Source organism: Puma concolor, chromosome B3 (assembly GCF_028749965.1).
Source record: "Puma concolor isolate L17-30 chromosome B3, mPumCon1.1.hap2, whole genome shotgun sequence".
NCBI classification, from domain to species: domain Eukaryota; kingdom Metazoa; phylum Chordata; class Mammalia; order Carnivora; family Felidae; genus Puma; species Puma concolor.
This window is the reverse complement of record NC_141672.1, coordinates 24875981-24893842: the sequence shown is the minus strand read 5'-3', so window position 1 is coordinate 24893842 and position 17862 is coordinate 24875981. Positions and strand designations below refer to the sequence as shown.

Below are 17862 nucleotides of genomic sequence, written 5' to 3'. Positions count from 1 at the left end.
GCAGTAAAAACATATGACAAAGAGATGAGAGACAGGTTGAAATGTAAAGGCAAATGGTATTCAGAAAACACTGTAATAGTGGGGTCTAGGAAGTGGCATGATGAGTCCAGACAGATCAACTGCCTGAGTCCTCTTACCACTGTGTTTGGGGTGGTGTCATTTGTGTGATTGTGTTAAGTTTAATGGGAACATACCTACTCCTATGTATCAGGCACTCAGCTGGGCACTGGGATTACCAGCGCGATACAGCTTGACTTCAGATGCATTCGAATGGGATCCTCCAGGAAAGACAATGCAGAACGAACATTGATTTTCTAGAAGAGAAGGAGCATTCTGTGTGAACACAGAGGAGGGCTGCTGGACTATGGGGGTTGGATGGTCATGGTAGGTGCTCAGGTGTTTTTCTCAGGCAGAGTTTGAGCTAAGTTGGAAGGATAACATGTTTGAGGTACGTGACAGGTAGAAACACATTCAAGAGTTTGGCCATCTGAGGACCAATGTGAAGCTCAGTTTGGCTGAAATAATTTGCATATGGAGATGTGATCAAAGGTGAAGCTAGAACATAGGATGGAGGCAGGTGATGACTGCCTTTTTGTGTGAGGAGTTGGGCATTACCCTGAGGGCACTATGAGGAGGACAGAGACTTGGTCAGCTTTCATTTTATCAAGATTACTCTGACACCAGGTGGAGAATGGATGTGAAGGACAGGAACTGAAAAACAGAGAGCAGAGTTAGGAGGGAAGTAGCATGTTCCAAGGTCGAGGGAATAGGCTTGAACCTGATACTTGTTACTTTAGGTGGCTAAGGAGGTAAACATGTTTCTCTCCCAGAGGAGACCTCTGAGGAATGAGGAAGAAAATAATCTTTTTCTCCTGGTTGTTTCCCTTCTACCCTGACTATGTAACGTGTTTCATATCAGGAGGTACCCTGAGATTCATGGGTCCCTTGAATACAGTGACAATATCTATGGACCTTTCAGAAGTAATTTTCTAATTCCTTTTTATTATAAGAGGGGTATTCCTAGAGATATCCCTTAAAAGCTGTCAAATAAGAAAGGGGTCATACAACTATGAGAGAAACATTAAATTTGACCTGTTGGTAGTGAAACAGATGAGTTATAAACTATAAAAAATGAAAGAATAGCTTTTTATTGGGGTGGATGATTAATAAGAATACATTTCCCCACTTTCCACTATAATTCCCCTTAAAAGGCTCTATTTCTTGTTAAATATGTAATAGCTTCTTTTCTAGAAATGTGATTTGTTCTTCTGCCCAAATGGTGGGCAGGTGGATTGGGGGTACCAAGAATTGATTAGATGTGGTTTTGAATGTTTTGTATCTTGCATAAGTCAATGAATGTATGGGGCTTTGATGCCTTAAAAATGTGAGGATTGTTTTAAGTAATTTTAGATAAGAGTTGGCATCAAACGCTTCAACAGGTAAAGGGAATTTAAATTCTCCAACTTTTTTTTTTTTAATGTGAGAAGTATAGTTCCCCACTTAATTTTCCCCAAAGCTAAGGGCTTTCTCATATTCTCCATCATATTTTACATAATAAAATGTAGCATTGGACCTAATAGAAATCAGTCTCTTAGAAGTGAATTGCCGGGCACCTGGGTGGCTCAGTTGGTTGAGCGACCGACTTTGGCTCGGGGCATCATCTCACTGTGTGTGAGTTCGAGTCCTGCGTCGAGCTCTGTGCTGACAGGAGTCTGCTTTGGATTCTAGGTCTCCCTCTCTCTCTGCCCCTCCCCCACTTGTGCTCCATCTCTGTCTCAGAAATAAATAAACATTAAAAAATATTAAAGGAAGTGATTTGAATTATAGGAAATAATGAAACACAGGAATTAAATTTGCCTTTTGTCTCTCAGCACTGCATGACAGAGGCTTCTCAAAAGAGAGCTGGGCAGTTAGGACTTACTACCTTAATGTGTCTTGATTCTGGACGCCTGACCAACTATACACCCAACTAAAATGGATAGAACTTGATTTTCCTTTCCAACAGTGTTGATAATACCCTTCATTGAAAGTTTACCTAGTGTATACATATGCTAAAGACTTGGTTTTGTGTCTCCATTGTAACCATGACCTTGTGACCTAAAGATGACTTTATAGGGTTTGCATATGTTATCTCATTTAATCCTCACATCATATGAGGTAGTGATGATTTCTATCTCTATTCTACAGATGGGTTCAGAGAATTTAAGTGGCTAGCCCAGGGTCACATTGCTAGTAAGTGACAAAGCTAAGTTTTAAAGCCTATGACCTCTTTCCTACTGTGCCAAAGGGTGTGAGTCCAAATTTCCTATTTCTGTAGCAGAGGCACCACATAGGTGACCAAATGGTGCCATGGTGCCTGAGAATGTACTCTAGCTGATTTTATGTTAGATGGTGTCTATGTCAATACTATTTCACTAAGTTATAGATGATATTTGCACAATGTTATTTAAAACAAAGTATTTTAAAATCAGCTATCTTTTCATTGAGCTTGCCCTTTGAAACCTCTTTTCTCTCTTTTTAGAAATGCCCTCTACTACCCCAACACATCACTACACCAGTGCTGAGAAAAGAAGGGAAATCAGAAAATGAGGCCTCAGTTTACGTTTTTCGGGGCAACATTGACTTTTTGACAAGCTTTTCATTATTTTAAAAAGAAAAAATGATCTAATCATTTGACCTTTATGGCCCAGGCACCCTCTGAAAATAGGGTGGATTGAGCAAGAATATTTTATGATTGTAGACCTTGACAAATACTCCATCAGAAGCAGTCATCCACTGCTACCCCTCCATTGTCATGGAAGTGTCACATGAATAAATTGCTTTACTCAGAAAGTATACATACTTTGCAGTTCAGTGACCACCAAGGGAAGTGCTGTACTAGAGCTGGTACCAGTGTAGGAATTTTCAGGAATTTTGCACACTGGTTGACATCATGTAACATGTATTAGTTTGAAATTGGCCGTGGTGGGAGAATTTTACATTATGGAAATCAGGTTGTAGAAATGTTATGGATCAGGGTTTTGTTGTGGTGGTGGTTGTGGTTGTTAAGTATTTACCTACACAGAACTGATCAAAGGCCATTGGAGGTAAAGATCTCATGAGGGCATCTTGGTTTCAACCAATGTCCATGCCCATCTTGACTTGTTTTATACTCAGTATACGATGAGAGGGCTGGAGTGATTGGAGCAGTTTTAGTAATACCTCTGTTCTCCTCAGTGTCCCCAAAATGTTAGATTTTATTATTAGTTTTTTTTCACTCATCCTAACCAAGTGACATTTTGAACCCTCATTTGAGAAGAGAAAACCATAAACACCTGAGCATGCTTGCTAGGTGCAGTTGTGATGCCTTTCTGAGCACGGGAATTGCCTTCAAGACAAAAAAGTAACATCTTGGAAACATGGGTGCTCTTGGGTCTTTCTGCCAATGAAATTTTATTAAAATATTTAGGACCCTATTCTCTGACTTTGCTTAATCTTCTGTAAAATGGGAACTAGAGCGTTCACTTCTCAGGTGGCTCTCTATGAAGGACACTTGACACATTTAAGGATCATTGCTTTCTTATTTTGAAATTAAATAGAAGTGAATTGGGTTTCTGCCCATTAAAGGGGATGAATCTTATGTTGTCTGTAAATGACTATCTTCAGAAAAGCCAAGAGAACCCAACACTATAAATATAGAATCACTCTGGGAGCACAGAGGGATCTTTGCTTCAAGGACCAAGATTTATGTGCAGCTAACTAAGTAGACTATCCCTAATGTCACAAACACCGTCCCTGAAGCTTCAGCATTTAAATCCTTATATTTTAGCAGTTGAGACTATAGATTGCTCAGAAAACTGGTAAGGGTCTTGTGCATATATGCACATACACATGCACAAATACATACATCTATGTGTATTCATCTTGCTTTTTCCATTCTTTCTTCTTCTTTCCCACTTGATTACTGCTCACTACTTCTTCCTCTGTGAAACAATGTAAATTTGAAAATGTAAAAGTACAAAAGTTATCAAGAGTAGAAAATAAAGTTGCAGGTGACAGATGGGATCTCTCTGGACAGTCATGGCAACTCTCATAAGTCTCCTCCCACAGTAGCTCTACTGGGTAAGGGACAGACAAACCCTTTGGCTGGCACAGGTCTACTGTGATGATGCTTCCACATTCAGATTTCACTCATAGATTCTGAATCCTTTGACAAACACCTCATGTTTTGTGATTAAAGACAATGGATATTATTAAACCAGCCTTGCCTCATGGCCCTTTAGCATAAATGGATGTAGGGAATCAGAACAGATGTATCATTCCCGGACTCCCCTCATCACCAATCTTACCACCCCAATATGGCCAAGACAGCTGGTGCTAGTTTAGCAATATCTATGTTAAATTGGAATGTTTGAGTCATAGGTTTGGTTAAGTGCTACTTGGGCAATAATAGAGGGAAAATACACTCTAGTATAAGTGTCCTTTGCTTCAGGCAGCACTTTATCTCAAGGACTTGCAAGTCATAAAAGACAAGTCTGTCAACTTTTGGTTTTCTAGACCATGAAGAGGAGTTGACTGAATCAGTTTGCATGTACTGATTTTAGCAGTAACAGGCATGAAATGACTGTCTGAGACAGTTCTTAAAGAGAAAAAACCAATCCCAAGTTCAAGCAGAGTGATGGGAAATTTGTGGCAGCCGGAGGTATCATATGGAAAAAAAAAGACTCAATGTGATGCTTTTTCTGTGAACTAAAAACAGAACTGGGAGTTAGAAACCGAAGTACTAGCATCATTGAGGGCTTGCTTAGTTTTTTCATGGTTGCTTCTGTTGCCTTGTCCCTTCCTACTATAAAGATGTTGCTGCCTTTTCTCCAAAGAATATGTGGCAATTTTAGTGAGAATTGGTTACATATCAAATGCAAAAGTAGTATTCATCATCTCTATACAAGGGTTTCCTAAAGGTTTAGTACAGTTTTAAACTATTAATAATAACTTTGAGAACTTCTAAATATATAATTCTGAAAGTTTATGTTATCTTAGAATATTTGAAATTTTAGGCTGATTTAGAAAAATGCTTTGGACAAAATTATTATTGAGTTCTTAGGAATATGTTTTATTTATAAGTATGCATTTGATACAGAGTTTTGTTCTGGTATTATATATATTTGGACAAACTAGATCTTCCTGTTAATTTTAATTGAATTTTGAATTGAAATGGCCTTTGGGAATTTTTCTCAAAAAAACATACATTTTTACATTAAAATGTCATCTTTGTCTGGTTGTAGATTAGAGATACCTTATTTAAGTTTCTCTTGTTAATCCAATGGGAATATGCACATGCATGCATGCACACACACACGCACAAACAGACACACCCTTTGGCTTACACATATCCATAGAGGGTAGGTGGCTCAACTATGGAGTTGGAAAACTTGGGTTTGAGACCTTACCCTGCTACTTGTTAGGTGTGGGGCCTTGCCAAAAAAAAAAAAAAAAAAAAAAAAAAAAAAAAAAAGGCACCTAAGCTCCTATTCTATGTCTTAATTTACTTTTCTAAAATCCTTTCCTTTCAACTTGATCATCAGTGAAAAAATTCTTTTATTTTTGTAATTTTTTAAGTTTATTTACTTATTTTGAAAGAGAGAGAGCAAGCAGGGGAGTAGCAGAGAGAGTAGGAGGAGAGAGAGAATCCCAACCAGGCTCTGTACCATTAGCACAGAGCTCCATGTGGGGCTCAAACTCACAAACCATGCAATCATGACCTGAGCCAAAACCAACTGAGCCACCCAGGTGCCTCCAAAAATTCCTTTATTTTTGAAGTTCTGGATATCTTCCATGAGAAAAGCATTCCTCTGTTCTAATTCTTTAATACTTTTAATTGTAATTGCTTCATCATGTGTTTATGAAGATTAATTGAATTAATGTCTGAAAAGCACTTAGTACAATGTCTGGCACATAAGAAGTGCTATGTAAATCTCTTGTTATTGTTATATCCTCTCTCTGATTTGTATAAGATCATTTTATATCAGTGGTGTGCATTTAAAAGCATCGTTGAAGATTTTCTTGTTTTTTTCAGAGCATTTTGCTATGTTTAATCTCTCTCTCTCTCTCTCTCTCTCTCTCTCTAATTTTGGAGACCCTGCTATCTATGAAAAATAGATAAAGATATAAAATATAATCTGTTCAGGGAAGGATGTACTTTAAGGAGTTTGAAATAAGAATAGGAGCTTATATTTTCATCTAGGAAGTGTTTTAAGAGTCTAGTCCAAACTCTTACTCATTCAGCAGTTCGTACTGTCCTTGGACACTGGGGACATAAGAGTTCTTGTCTCAATATCTGGTGAGATCGAATGAGTTTAGTAGTTAAATCAAGGGAGGAAATGTGGTCAATTAAATACCACCATCACCACCACTACCTCCCCCGCAAAGTGGTTCCAAGTAGAAAATTGCTTGTATGAGATGATATTGGTAAATTTTACAGATAAATTGTTAGTTAGGAAAACCTCTTGGCTTTGAGTCATAAAAGAATGACTTTTTTTCTTGGTTCTTTTGTTCTTTTTTTATTTAACATTATTTTCTGAGCTGTTGCTTTATACCAAAAATCTGCAGGAAGGACATTTCAGGCTGTAGATAGAGCAGACCTTGAAGGTCTGTAGGTAGACCTTGAAGGTAGGGATGGTCTTGAAGTGTTACAGCAGAGGTCCTAGGATATAAGCAGGTCTCAGAAACACCCAGAGGGCTTGTTACAGCTCAGATTCCTGAGCCCTGCCCCTAGCCAGTAACTCTGGGTGGAGCCTGAAAAGGTACATGTCTCACAAGCTCCTAGGTGATACAGGTGCTGCTGACTTGGGGCCCACACTGTGAGCACCGCTGTGGTAGAGAGGAACTGGAAGAAGAAAAGGATGGCGGGAGCACTAAGAGCTGGGGGCCAATAGTAGGAAATGAGGCTGGAGAACGGGGCAGGGGCCCTAGGGTCTCAGCCTTGATAGGAGGTTCAAGTTTAGTCTCTCAGATAAATGAAAAGTCATTGAAGGTTCTTCTGGTCCTCCCTCACTGAAGTGGCTCTTGCTTCTGAGGTGATTACAGTGGAGTCAGTCTTCGAGGGTTATCTGATTCTACATGGCAGTCACCCCTTCGTGCATGTGAAACAAATCCTTTGGTATTTGAAAATAACCTGTAATTCCCTCTGTTTTGGGTTTCTGACCAACCTTCAACAAATAGGACAGGTTGCTCACTTTGCGGAGCACATTCACCCATGCTCAGGTTTTGACTGTATGAGACATAGGCAAATCGGAGTGCTGTAATTCAGACCAGCCCCACATTTACTGAAAATGCTTTCTCTGTATCTGGCACAGTAAACTAATGCAGCAAGGATATAATCAAAGCACATTATGATTTCTAACAGCAGGCAGCGTTCAATCTTTTGGGGACAAATACTAAAAAAAAAAAAGAAAGAAACAATTAGAGGATTATATAGGCAGAGGACAGCACAATGTGTGATAAAGTGTTAAATTGAGTATTATCAGATGTAAATGTTAATGATGCAGATAGTAAGTGCTGTGGCCCTAAGAAGCAGGAGAATTGTTTGAAATTAGTAGGGGATATTTTATACGGGGGAGGCATTCGAGCTGGTCCTTGGAAAATGGTGAAAATTTATCTAGTTAGAGGGAAAGGCAAAAGCATGGAAGAGCCTTTGTCTTCAGATTCAGTCAACATGCAAGGAATTATTGTGTTTTCCCAAAGTTTTTGCTGTTCTGCCTTTCAAGGGAAAGCCTGCCATGTGTTTCTGATTCTTGAGTACAATTGAATTACTAATCCATTGTCTGCTAAGAGCTGTTTGGTCAGGGAGCCCCGTGGACTTCTCAGAAACTTTTATCCTTTGAAAGAAGCTGTCCTGATTTGCCATTGTTAATGAAACTTGTACTACACAATGCTCAAGTTTAAGACCCACTGAGAACATGACCATGAACCTCCTTTCATCTCCACATGGGGGAACCACATGGCATATAGGAGCTGCAGAGACCCAGCAGCAGTGCTGCTCCCCTAGTGTTAGTAATTGTCTTGAACTTTCTCATGTCATATCCTAATAGCTTTGTATTAGGAGTGACGGTCTGTACCGCTTCCACCCCTCATGAATAAATACAAAATGTCTTGCCACCCAGAAGACAAACCCTTTGTAGTCACGAGTCTGTTTTGAACATGCATCCTTAGGACTCTGCATGCATACATTTCAACATTCTCTGCCTGTGTGAGGCTTTTCTTGGAAATTGTGAAATGTGCACTTATTGCAGTGGATATATTTTTACTCTGGCAACTGCTTTTTTTTTTGCATCAGATCCTGAGTAATACATTAGATGAGTCAAAGGGCTCACCTCCTTTGCTGAGGCTCTCTAGGAGTTTTTCCTGTTAGCTCAGATAATTCCAAAGGGGCAGGTTTATATATATAATCCCAAGGTTAGGCAGAAGATAGAAATGAAAAGGAGAGGATGGTTAAAGAGAGGCCCCAGGCTGACCTAAAGAGAAATTGTAATGGTAATTTGTATGATAAAGATCACCAAACTTTTTCAATTGCTCACTCATATCCAGAAAATATTTTTGAGAATGGAGTACTTATATATTGCTTGCTTATGGAAGATACACAAAAATAGAAATAGTAAGAAATTTTAAATAAAGTTAATTTCTAATATTCTCTTCCTATCCTTCAAATAATTTTCTTTTGCATCATTTGGCATATGAACGCTGCTTTTGAATATACTTTCTTATAAACCTGTAGCAGCGGCATGATGCCGTATACTGGTTTTCAAATTTTAGGCTGTTTCACAATTTCCTGAAAGCTTGTGCAAACACAAATTTATACCTGTTTCCTAGGTTTCTAATTCAGTGGGTCTGGGGCCCAATAATATGTATTTCTAACAACTTCCCAGGTGATGGTCTGAGAAGTAACCCTTTAAAAACAATTAATGTAGTTAAGAGCTTGGGTCTCAGAGATAGTTAACCTAAGTTGGACATCAGGGTCTTTTCATTACCTAATATGTGACCTTGGGTAAATTATATCACTTGTATGAGCTTAGTTTTTTTTTTTTTTCTTTTAATCTGTGAAATGGATGGTCATAATTACTTACCTCTTCGTGTCACTGGAGAGCGTAATAAGATACTGTAGACAAAGTGCTTAGTACCCAGTACTTACCACCTACAAAGCACCAATACATGTTGGCTGCACTTTTCTCCTCCTCTTCATATCATCAAACATTTTTTAATGTCATAGAGTAAACTTTAGGGACTCTTATTCCTTAATTCATAAGAGTGATGGGAATAAATGTTTCTGCTTTATCATGATACAGTTAGACCATGCTCCAAATGAAGTATCTTTCTAGTTGGATGGTAGAGATGAAGCTCTTTTGCAAAGTCTGCCTAAGAGAGAACAGTGTGTTCAGCCCTCTCCCTTATGTGTGTAACTGTTGATAGTTTGTGGCTAAGTGTGTATTTCTGTAGTCTTTTGTACATACTGACTCTTGTTGCATGATATAGAGTTGAAATTTTTGGCGGTTGTGGTTTTGAGTGTTTGGGGGCATGAGAGTAGCAAATTCAAGTGATTCCTTTGAATTTGGCTTATTATTAACACTTCTCTCTCCTTTTTTCTTCTCTTCCCCTCTTCTTATGAATTACTAGGACCAAGTACCACCTGCCAGGAAGATTCATGTGCCAACCAGGGGGTCTGCATGCAGCAGTGGGAAGGCTTCACCTGCGACTGTTCCATGACATCATATTCTGGAAACCAGTGCAATGATCGTGAGTCCAACCTTTTTATACTTGTGATTTTTTTTTGCAGAATTTAGAGGTTTGGAGATACCTTAAGGGGCAATATGTAAAAGGATGGCTCTTCTGAAATATTTGTAAGCAACTTCCTCCTCCAGAAACTTGGAAAAGAAAGGACTGGTGCTCTTAATGGAAGAGCAAAGAGACATTTCTTGCTCAACATTACTGGATGTTTTCCCATTTGCCTACTCCCTATGTTTCTTCTTTAGATTAGCTTGTGTGTGGCTGAGCAGCAAAAAACAATTCAGCCAATATTTTTGCTCTAAGCAGTTTAATTTCCATTAATTAAGTCATCTGGATAACAATTTTGAGACTTTCCCATTTGCATTGTCTAGAATTCAGAGGATGTTTAAGGAATGTAGCTATTTTCTTCAAAATTCTGAGTTTAGAGAATTTCTTAGATTTTCCAAATGATGAAAATGTTCAGTTTATTATTTTTTTCTAACTAGAGATGTTTAAAGCATTCTCAGGGGTTTTGCAAATGTCAGAAATTTCCTCTGGCTAAGTTTATTAATATCTATTTGGTTTATATATACGTAGTAATTCTGTTTATGTATGATTTCTATTTTGTGAGTATACTTATATGTATGTATCTGTGAATGTGGTTCATATTGGAGGAGGGCTAGTTGTTATCTTGAGCACTAGCAATGCCTCAGGCGCATGAGCTGATTTAATTCTAGAAGACTGATTTCATGAAGTTGATTCTAGAATTGATGGTGGAGATACTTCAATACTGTGGGAATCTATAGTCTGTGTTTTCACTTCCTTTTTGTGTTATTTTCCTGACATGGCTATTTTTAAAGATGAGCAAACAGCTGAATTTTCTGAATACCTATTGCAAAGAGATGTGTTGAAAGCCCTGACCTAGTGGGTCCTGCTAATCTTCAGATTTTCTAAACGTAGCCTTCAGGGTAGGAGTTTATTTTACAATCTGAATTTGTACTCAGTGGCCTCTTGGTTTTATTTAAAAAAAAAAAAAAGACGCATGGTGTTATCTGAGCAAATACTAAAGTCATATTATGGTTGCCTAAGTGGGAGCAGGCACTGATTATACTGATTACATATTTATTTGGTTTTCCTTGAGTACTTATGTCTCAACTTTTATTTTTTCATGTGTGTGGTTGCCTCTTGTTCTGTTTCCCATATTTCTCATAGCTTTTTATCTTCATATGCTTCATCAGTCTCTTAAGATATACCTGGAGAAACAAGTGGGGACTCTATCGATGTAGAGAGAAAAATATTTGATTCTCATTCCTCTAACTGTAAGCATATGGCTCTCTATCTGTAAAGCAAAAGGCACAGTATTTACAGAAAGTTTGACATCAGATTGTTCTTTTCCAAGTACTTGGTATTATTGAAAGTCCTGTGTCCACATTGATAATTTGGAAATACTGTTTAACTCAGAAATAGGCAGTTATGGACCCATCCAGAATATCTGGGGAATGGTGCTGTATGCTTTTTATTTTTCCTCCAATTTGCCTGCATAGGACTCATTAGGAGAGCTCTTTATCCTAAATGGTGGTATAATGCTTTTTTATCCTCCCAAGTTTATTCCATATCATAAATACAAAGCACTCCTGGTAGAAAAAAGTCAGGACAAGACTACAAATAGAAAAGACAGAAAGGTAAGTTATTCTAACTGCAATGAAAACGCACACTCTTCAGAAGGTATGTATACATGTTTTTCTCATTGACAAACTTCTTTCTGCCGCCCAGTCCCAGGCATGGTTTTCTGCTAAAAATCAACTAGGATTCTTTCTAGCTTTCTGTGATGTTTTTTCTGACTTTATAAAGAGCCCATTGTGTCTCAGTCCAGAATGAAGACTGGTTGCACTATCTGACTCAGTTTGTCAGTGTATAATGAAGTACTAGAACGGGGGAAATGGTCAGCTTTTTTTTTTTTTTTTTTTTTTTGTGGCAGCAGCACCTTATCCTTCAAAACCGTATGTGAGATACCCAGGCCTAGGGTAATGTATTCTGGATTGTATTCTGCAAACAAGTGAGTTGAATTTTTTTATTGTAGAAGACCTCTGAGCCCAAGTCATTAAAAGAAACTGCTCACCTGGTCTGCTCTTGAGAGCAGACCAGGGCTTCTGTGATTAGATGACTATATAGAAATGTGAACAAGTACATTTTGATGGCAGAATGTAAGGGATATACAGAATTTAGATATACGGGATATTACTATAAAGCGCAGAAATAAATTTTTAATAAAACCAACCACATGCATCATAGTGTTGGGTTGTACAATGGATGTCTCCGTATCCAATGATTGACATTTAAGGTTGCTTAAAATTGTACATTGGGTGTCTCTATATCCAGTGATCGACATTTAAAGTATTGGGGGGAATTTCTTTCTTTGGAACTAGCATCAGAGCCAATTTGTTTCACCTAAAAAGTCAACCTTACCTCTTTACATCATAGATCCTTACTTTCTATATCAACCTTGACCTTTAGAGTTATGCTGTGCTGCTTTATCTCACAAACATCTTCAAAATTAAGTTACCTGTTTGATATTCTCTGGGCTTGTGTTAGCAAATTCTTGGTAGCTTAGCTTGTATCAGGACATAAGCCTTCATTCAGTATCATCGGCAGATTTGAACAGAACTCATGCTTATCATTGGTGAAGGCCATGGGGAAAATTGAAAAGAAAGGGGAAAAGATAAAATAAGTGAATGGAAGAAGAGGGATGATGAAGAAGAAGGAATGTAGAGAAAAGCAGGATTGAGTCTGGTGTGGAAGAACACAGAGGCCATCAGTGATTGCTTTGGTAACATGTATTTCAAGGTGGCCTGCATTTGACCTCACAAACAGAAATAGAGCATCATATTACAGTTGGAATGTCATGAAGGAAATCTGACCTTTACCCAGTTTTTAGGAGTAGTGTATTCTATAGAATGTTGCATATATCTAAAATACCTTGAATTTCCTACAATGCTGTCATAGGCCCCTGTGGTTGGTTAAGGATTCTGTCTAATGGCAAAAGATAATTTGGGGGGATGGGGAGAAGGTTTGGATCTCTCATTTTCCATGAGATATTTTTCAGGATAGCAGATTGATATCAGTTAATGGAAGTGAAAACATCTCAATTTCTTACTGCACATCCAAGAATAGAAGCTTGTTTAATAGGAAAATGCTAGGTTTTGATATTTTTTCAAAATAAAGGGTTCAGTTCAATTCATCATGGATAGAAAAAATTACTTATATCTGAGCATGATTTGTGAGTTCCTAAAGAAATGTTTGCGTTTTAGGGTTTTCCACATTTTTTCTAGCATTGATTCCTTCATTTATAACCTTTGGTTTTTCTTGCCTGTTTGCCAAATTGAGTGTTTGCTTGACAACTTTGAGGTGCTATCACATAGGTATCACCCCCATGAGTAGAGTTTACATTTAGAAACTGTATCTCATTTAGTATGAGTAGACCTAGCATGGATGGGTTTGACTTTATTCCATCATGTTCTATGAGAGCATGGTGGGTTGATAGAGGCAGTGGGGTGAATTTCAGGTTTAGTCTTACAGTGTTCAAAGCTGATACAGTGATTCTGGAGGTGTGGTGTGTATTCTCCATGGCTGATTACCTTGTGGAAGAGTGACACTGTTGTATTGGATAGAAAATAAAAATCATCTGATTGGAAACCCAGGCATAATTGATTTACTAATTGTCTTATATAGTTTTAAGATAGGATCTTCTACCATTTTATGTAATAGCAAAATCACAGGGAGTTTCCTTTAGGTGACTTTTAGGGCTGATTTAAAACTATAATGGGCAAAATCATCCCAAAAGTAATTTTGAGTTCTTGTAGGATCCACTAAGATCTACAGAAGGACAAGAAATGGCATTATCCAAAGATAATCTTCATTCTAAAAAATTCAAAACAGAGAGGGCTGACTTCTCACAGGGTGCATACCACCTGAATGCCCACTTAATGACACAATGTTGGGGCTACATTTTAAGAAAAACAAAAGAAATGGAGCCTTACAAAGGTTCTTATAGGGATATTCATTTTGGATATTGGGTTCTTACTGGTATTTAAAATCGGGACTAAGAGCCTGGGAGGTTTCAGTATGTTGTAGCCATCACCCCATTGGACAAATCCAGAATCCCTGTCCTGTAATGTGGGCAGTGCAACCTATTGTTGAGTTCCTCTCTACACAACACCACAAAATGTTGCACAAAATCCAGCTCACTGGCACGTACCCACACATATACAAAAGCATTGGCATTCTGGGGACCTTATGAAAACAGCGGTTTTAAATACTTCACATCAGTCCTTACCACCAAAGTTACCTTGAGGCATGTTTATGCTAACTAGTTTCAGTTGTATAAAATTCTGGGGTCTCATTATTGCTTCAGTACCCTGGAAAAGTGAATGTGGAACAGTCTGTGGCATGTGAGTGCTTAAAACACAGCGAGGTACTGGATTTAGAAATCAGATGTTTATAATGGCTTTGGGGGATAAAGAAATGTGGGTCCTCAGCCTACCCCCAGCAGCCAGCTACCTGTGCTACATTGCTAGTCTTACATTGTGGGCTACTTGTTGGAGAAATTGCTAGGTTCACACTGGCATGTTATAATAGATGTTCTTTGCTTGCAACAAATCAATAGCAAGCAGCTGTGGATCATGCAGACAGTGGAGTGTGAAGCGCCTTTTCAGATAGTTTTCTGCTGGAGTGGCTGTTAAGCTGCACTGTTGGCTATTGATTGGCCTTTTGCTTTTTATTTATTGTGTGGGTTTATTTATTTTTTTTTTAATGTAGGTTGGTGTATTGATTAAATCTGTTAAAAACACATTTCCCTTTCAGGCTTTAGAAAAAAAATGAGCAATATATGCATTACTTAGTGTACAAACAAGATGACAGACATGTGTATGTTAATTCTGTCTCTTGGGTCCATATAGATACACTGGCCTTAGTTATGGGTCTGGGTTGTTATTTGTACAGTGATAATTCTCAAAGTAAAAGACTACACTGTGTCTGTGTTTTCAGTTATGTGTTTAATGCCTACCTGTGTTTTCAGCCTCTGCCTGTCCAGTAAATAGGCCATGTCTGAGAAGTTCATTATTAAGATTGTTATTTGATGCTTAGGACACTTTATCATTTATTCATTCGTTCACTCACCAGACATGTCTTATTTGCAGATAATGATCATGAATAAGATACATTCCTGTTCTCAAAGACATTACATTCTAATGGGGGATGATGCACATGGAGGTGCTTCAGTAGAAATATAAATCATATGTAGTGAGGGCTCATAAAGTGGAGAGGCATCAACTGTCCCTGGGTTTGAGACTCCAAGAAGAGCTGCTGTTATTAAGAAATTTTTAATCGACAGATGAGTTTTGAAAAATCCGTAAGTCCTTTGTAAGCATATATGGTAAGAAAGAAGGTCAGAAAGGAAAAACATCATTCCAGCAAGCAGAGGGAGAGACAGAGAGAGAGACAGAGAGAGAGAGAAAGAGAGAGAGAAGGTGGGAGGGAGGGGCAGGGGCAGGCTATAGCCAGTGCTAACATTCTGGCTGTTTCCTTCCATTCTTTTTTCTAAGCATTTGGATGGTTAAGATCACATTCTATATAAAGTTTGTGCTCTGCCTTATTGTGTTTAACATTGCATGATATACATTTTTCAAAGTATAAAAATTATTAGATTTTCTCATTTCCTTTAGTACATTATGGTGCTCATTTCTTTGGGACAGAACTCTCCATGTTGAGTCCTGGATGAGAACTAATTGGGCCAAATCTTTTTTTCATGGAACCATTGTTGGACATTTATCTTAGAAATGTAATTAAAATGAACTAAAATTTTTAAAAGTTGACTTGTAATGTATATAACTTATTAAATTATAAAAGGGAGCATAGCCATTAACTTAATTAGCCTTACAGTCAAAGTCCTTTAAATGCCAATGCTCACTCTTAACACTGACATTGAGTTTGTCACTTAACCTCTTGAAGCTTTGATATAGCACAGGGAGTATGATAGCACTTAATAAATAGAAGTAGTGATAGTTTTTATTGTAACTAATAATATTTGACATTTGTCAAGTCCTTATATGTTCCTGACACTCTACGAGGACCTTTATAAAGATGTCATCCCTTTAATCATCAAAGACCCGAAGAAATGCTATTGTCCTGATTTTAACAATGGGAATACTGAGGTCACACAAGAAATAGCTGAGTGAGGACTTGAATCCAGGTTTATACGACATTAAAGCTCACATTCTTGTTAGATTTGCTACCACCTTGTCGTTATTAGAAATAATAATGGCTTAACATCACTAATTACTAGAATGCTTAAAATACCAGGTGGTCAAGTCTTTACAGACACCCCAATAAGAATGTAGGGTGGGAAAAAGAGAAGTTCTGTGTTCCTGGTTGTTAATTTGATTGTATTATGGAATTTTGAACACTTTAGATATTTCTGCGTTAATACTAAGATAAGGCTTTTTAGTTATAATATTGTTAGATCTTACAGAATTAGAATTAGAATATCTCCCCGTATCCCCAAATATTTATATTTTTGTTCTCTGTTGATCTAGATCTTCTTATTTCCATTGTTTTACTTTATTGCAATCTCCATATATGTCATATGGCATAGTGAATGAGACGTCTGATGTGGATTGGATGGCCTGTGTTAAAATCATGACTCCGGGGGCATTGGGGTGGCTCAGTCAGTTAAGCATCCGGCTCTTGATTGTAGGTTAGGTCTTGAACTTAGGGTTGTTAGTTCAAGTTCTGTGTTGGATTCTGCACTGGGCCTGGGGTCTGCACTGGGCATGGAGCCTACTTAAAAAAAAAAAATCATGATCCTGTCACTTAATAGCTCTATTACTTTGGAATGAATTAATTAATTCCTTTGTATCCCCCCAATATGGATATTTATAGGTCCTATCTCACAGAAATGTTGTGAAGATGAAGTGAATTTATAATTATGAAGGTCATAGCCTATCTAGAACTCTTGCCTATTCTTTGATATAATTTTCAAAAGTTAAAAACTTGACTCATACAAATATGATTTTCATGAAGTTAAAAACTTAACTCTCCTAAAAATACAGAATGAATATGTGCCAAATTTATTTAACTCCTTTGTGGGAAAAACAACAAGATGGTAAAAATGTAAACACTGTGGCAAAAGAATATTTGAAGAACAGGATATTGATAGGCATTAAAAAATATGAAATATTTAGATTAAGTATAAAACTGGTGAATGTCTCACAGGGAAAAAACCCTTAGCCTTTGGTGTTATCTTCTCTACCTACCATTATATCTTAATTGAACAAAAACTGACAGCCTAATCATCTCACAGAGTTTGGGGCCCAATTAATCATAAATATCACTGTCAAACACAGATACATTTTCCCATAGAAGTATGTATTTCATAGGTGGTCTTATTAAACAAGGTCCTTCTATAACATTGAAGGGATGTGTAACTCTCGGCTTTTTTTCTAAATTTTGGATGATTTTTAATAACAGTAGTATGATCTATTCAATTTCAAATCCTTTTTCTTTACCTTGAATACCTCTCACATACACAATTACCTTTTATTTTTTAACCATTTAACTGGGTAGCAAACACTGTGCTGAATATGTTGTGTCATCTTGTCATCTTAACAATCGTAGAAAGTAGATACTATTATGATCCCGGTTTTACAGATGAAGGAGCTGAGACATGAAGAAGTCAAGTGATCTGCTCAAGGTCATAAAACCATTAGGTAGGGGGACAAGGACTCAGTTTTATTTGTCTGACTGCGAAATCTGAGCTCTGGACAGCTGACATCTCTGAATTCCTCAAGGAAAGCTTCTTAAAGAGAATACATCTGAACCCATAGGGATTTAGATTTACCTTAGCCATGGAGCTTGACTACTTCTGTTGCATCCATTACATTGTAATTTTTAGTATTTACATTGTTATTTGGTAAGAGGGACGTGTCTTAAAACTTTTTTACTTCATTTTAAATAAAGGCTTCATTAGGATTGATCTGCTGGTGTAATAAGATCAGAAGTTCCATCAAAGTGCCATTTTGCAAGTTTGGTAGGTCTGGGCAGGCAGGGGCTGAGTCCAGAGAAGTCACT

At 37.6% G+C, this 17862-nt stretch overlaps 1 protein-coding gene across 34 annotated transcripts in view; it reads left to right on the top strand.

The window, feature by feature from the left end:
* The window catches only part of NRXN3 (neurexin 3), a 1579173-nt gene that overhangs the window by 777506 nt on the left and 783805 nt on the right, over positions 1–17862 (top strand). For all 34 annotated transcript variants that reach the window (XR_015252137.1, XR_015252136.1, XM_086709138.1 and 31 more), the window contains one exon: positions 9649–9768. Coding sequence is in view for 32 of the 34 variants with exons in the window: in XM_086709138.1 (XP_086565264.1) it covers positions 9649–9768 (120 nt within the window). In the remaining 2 variants the exon portion in view is untranslated. The remainder of the gene's footprint in view (positions 1–9648; positions 9769–17862) is intronic.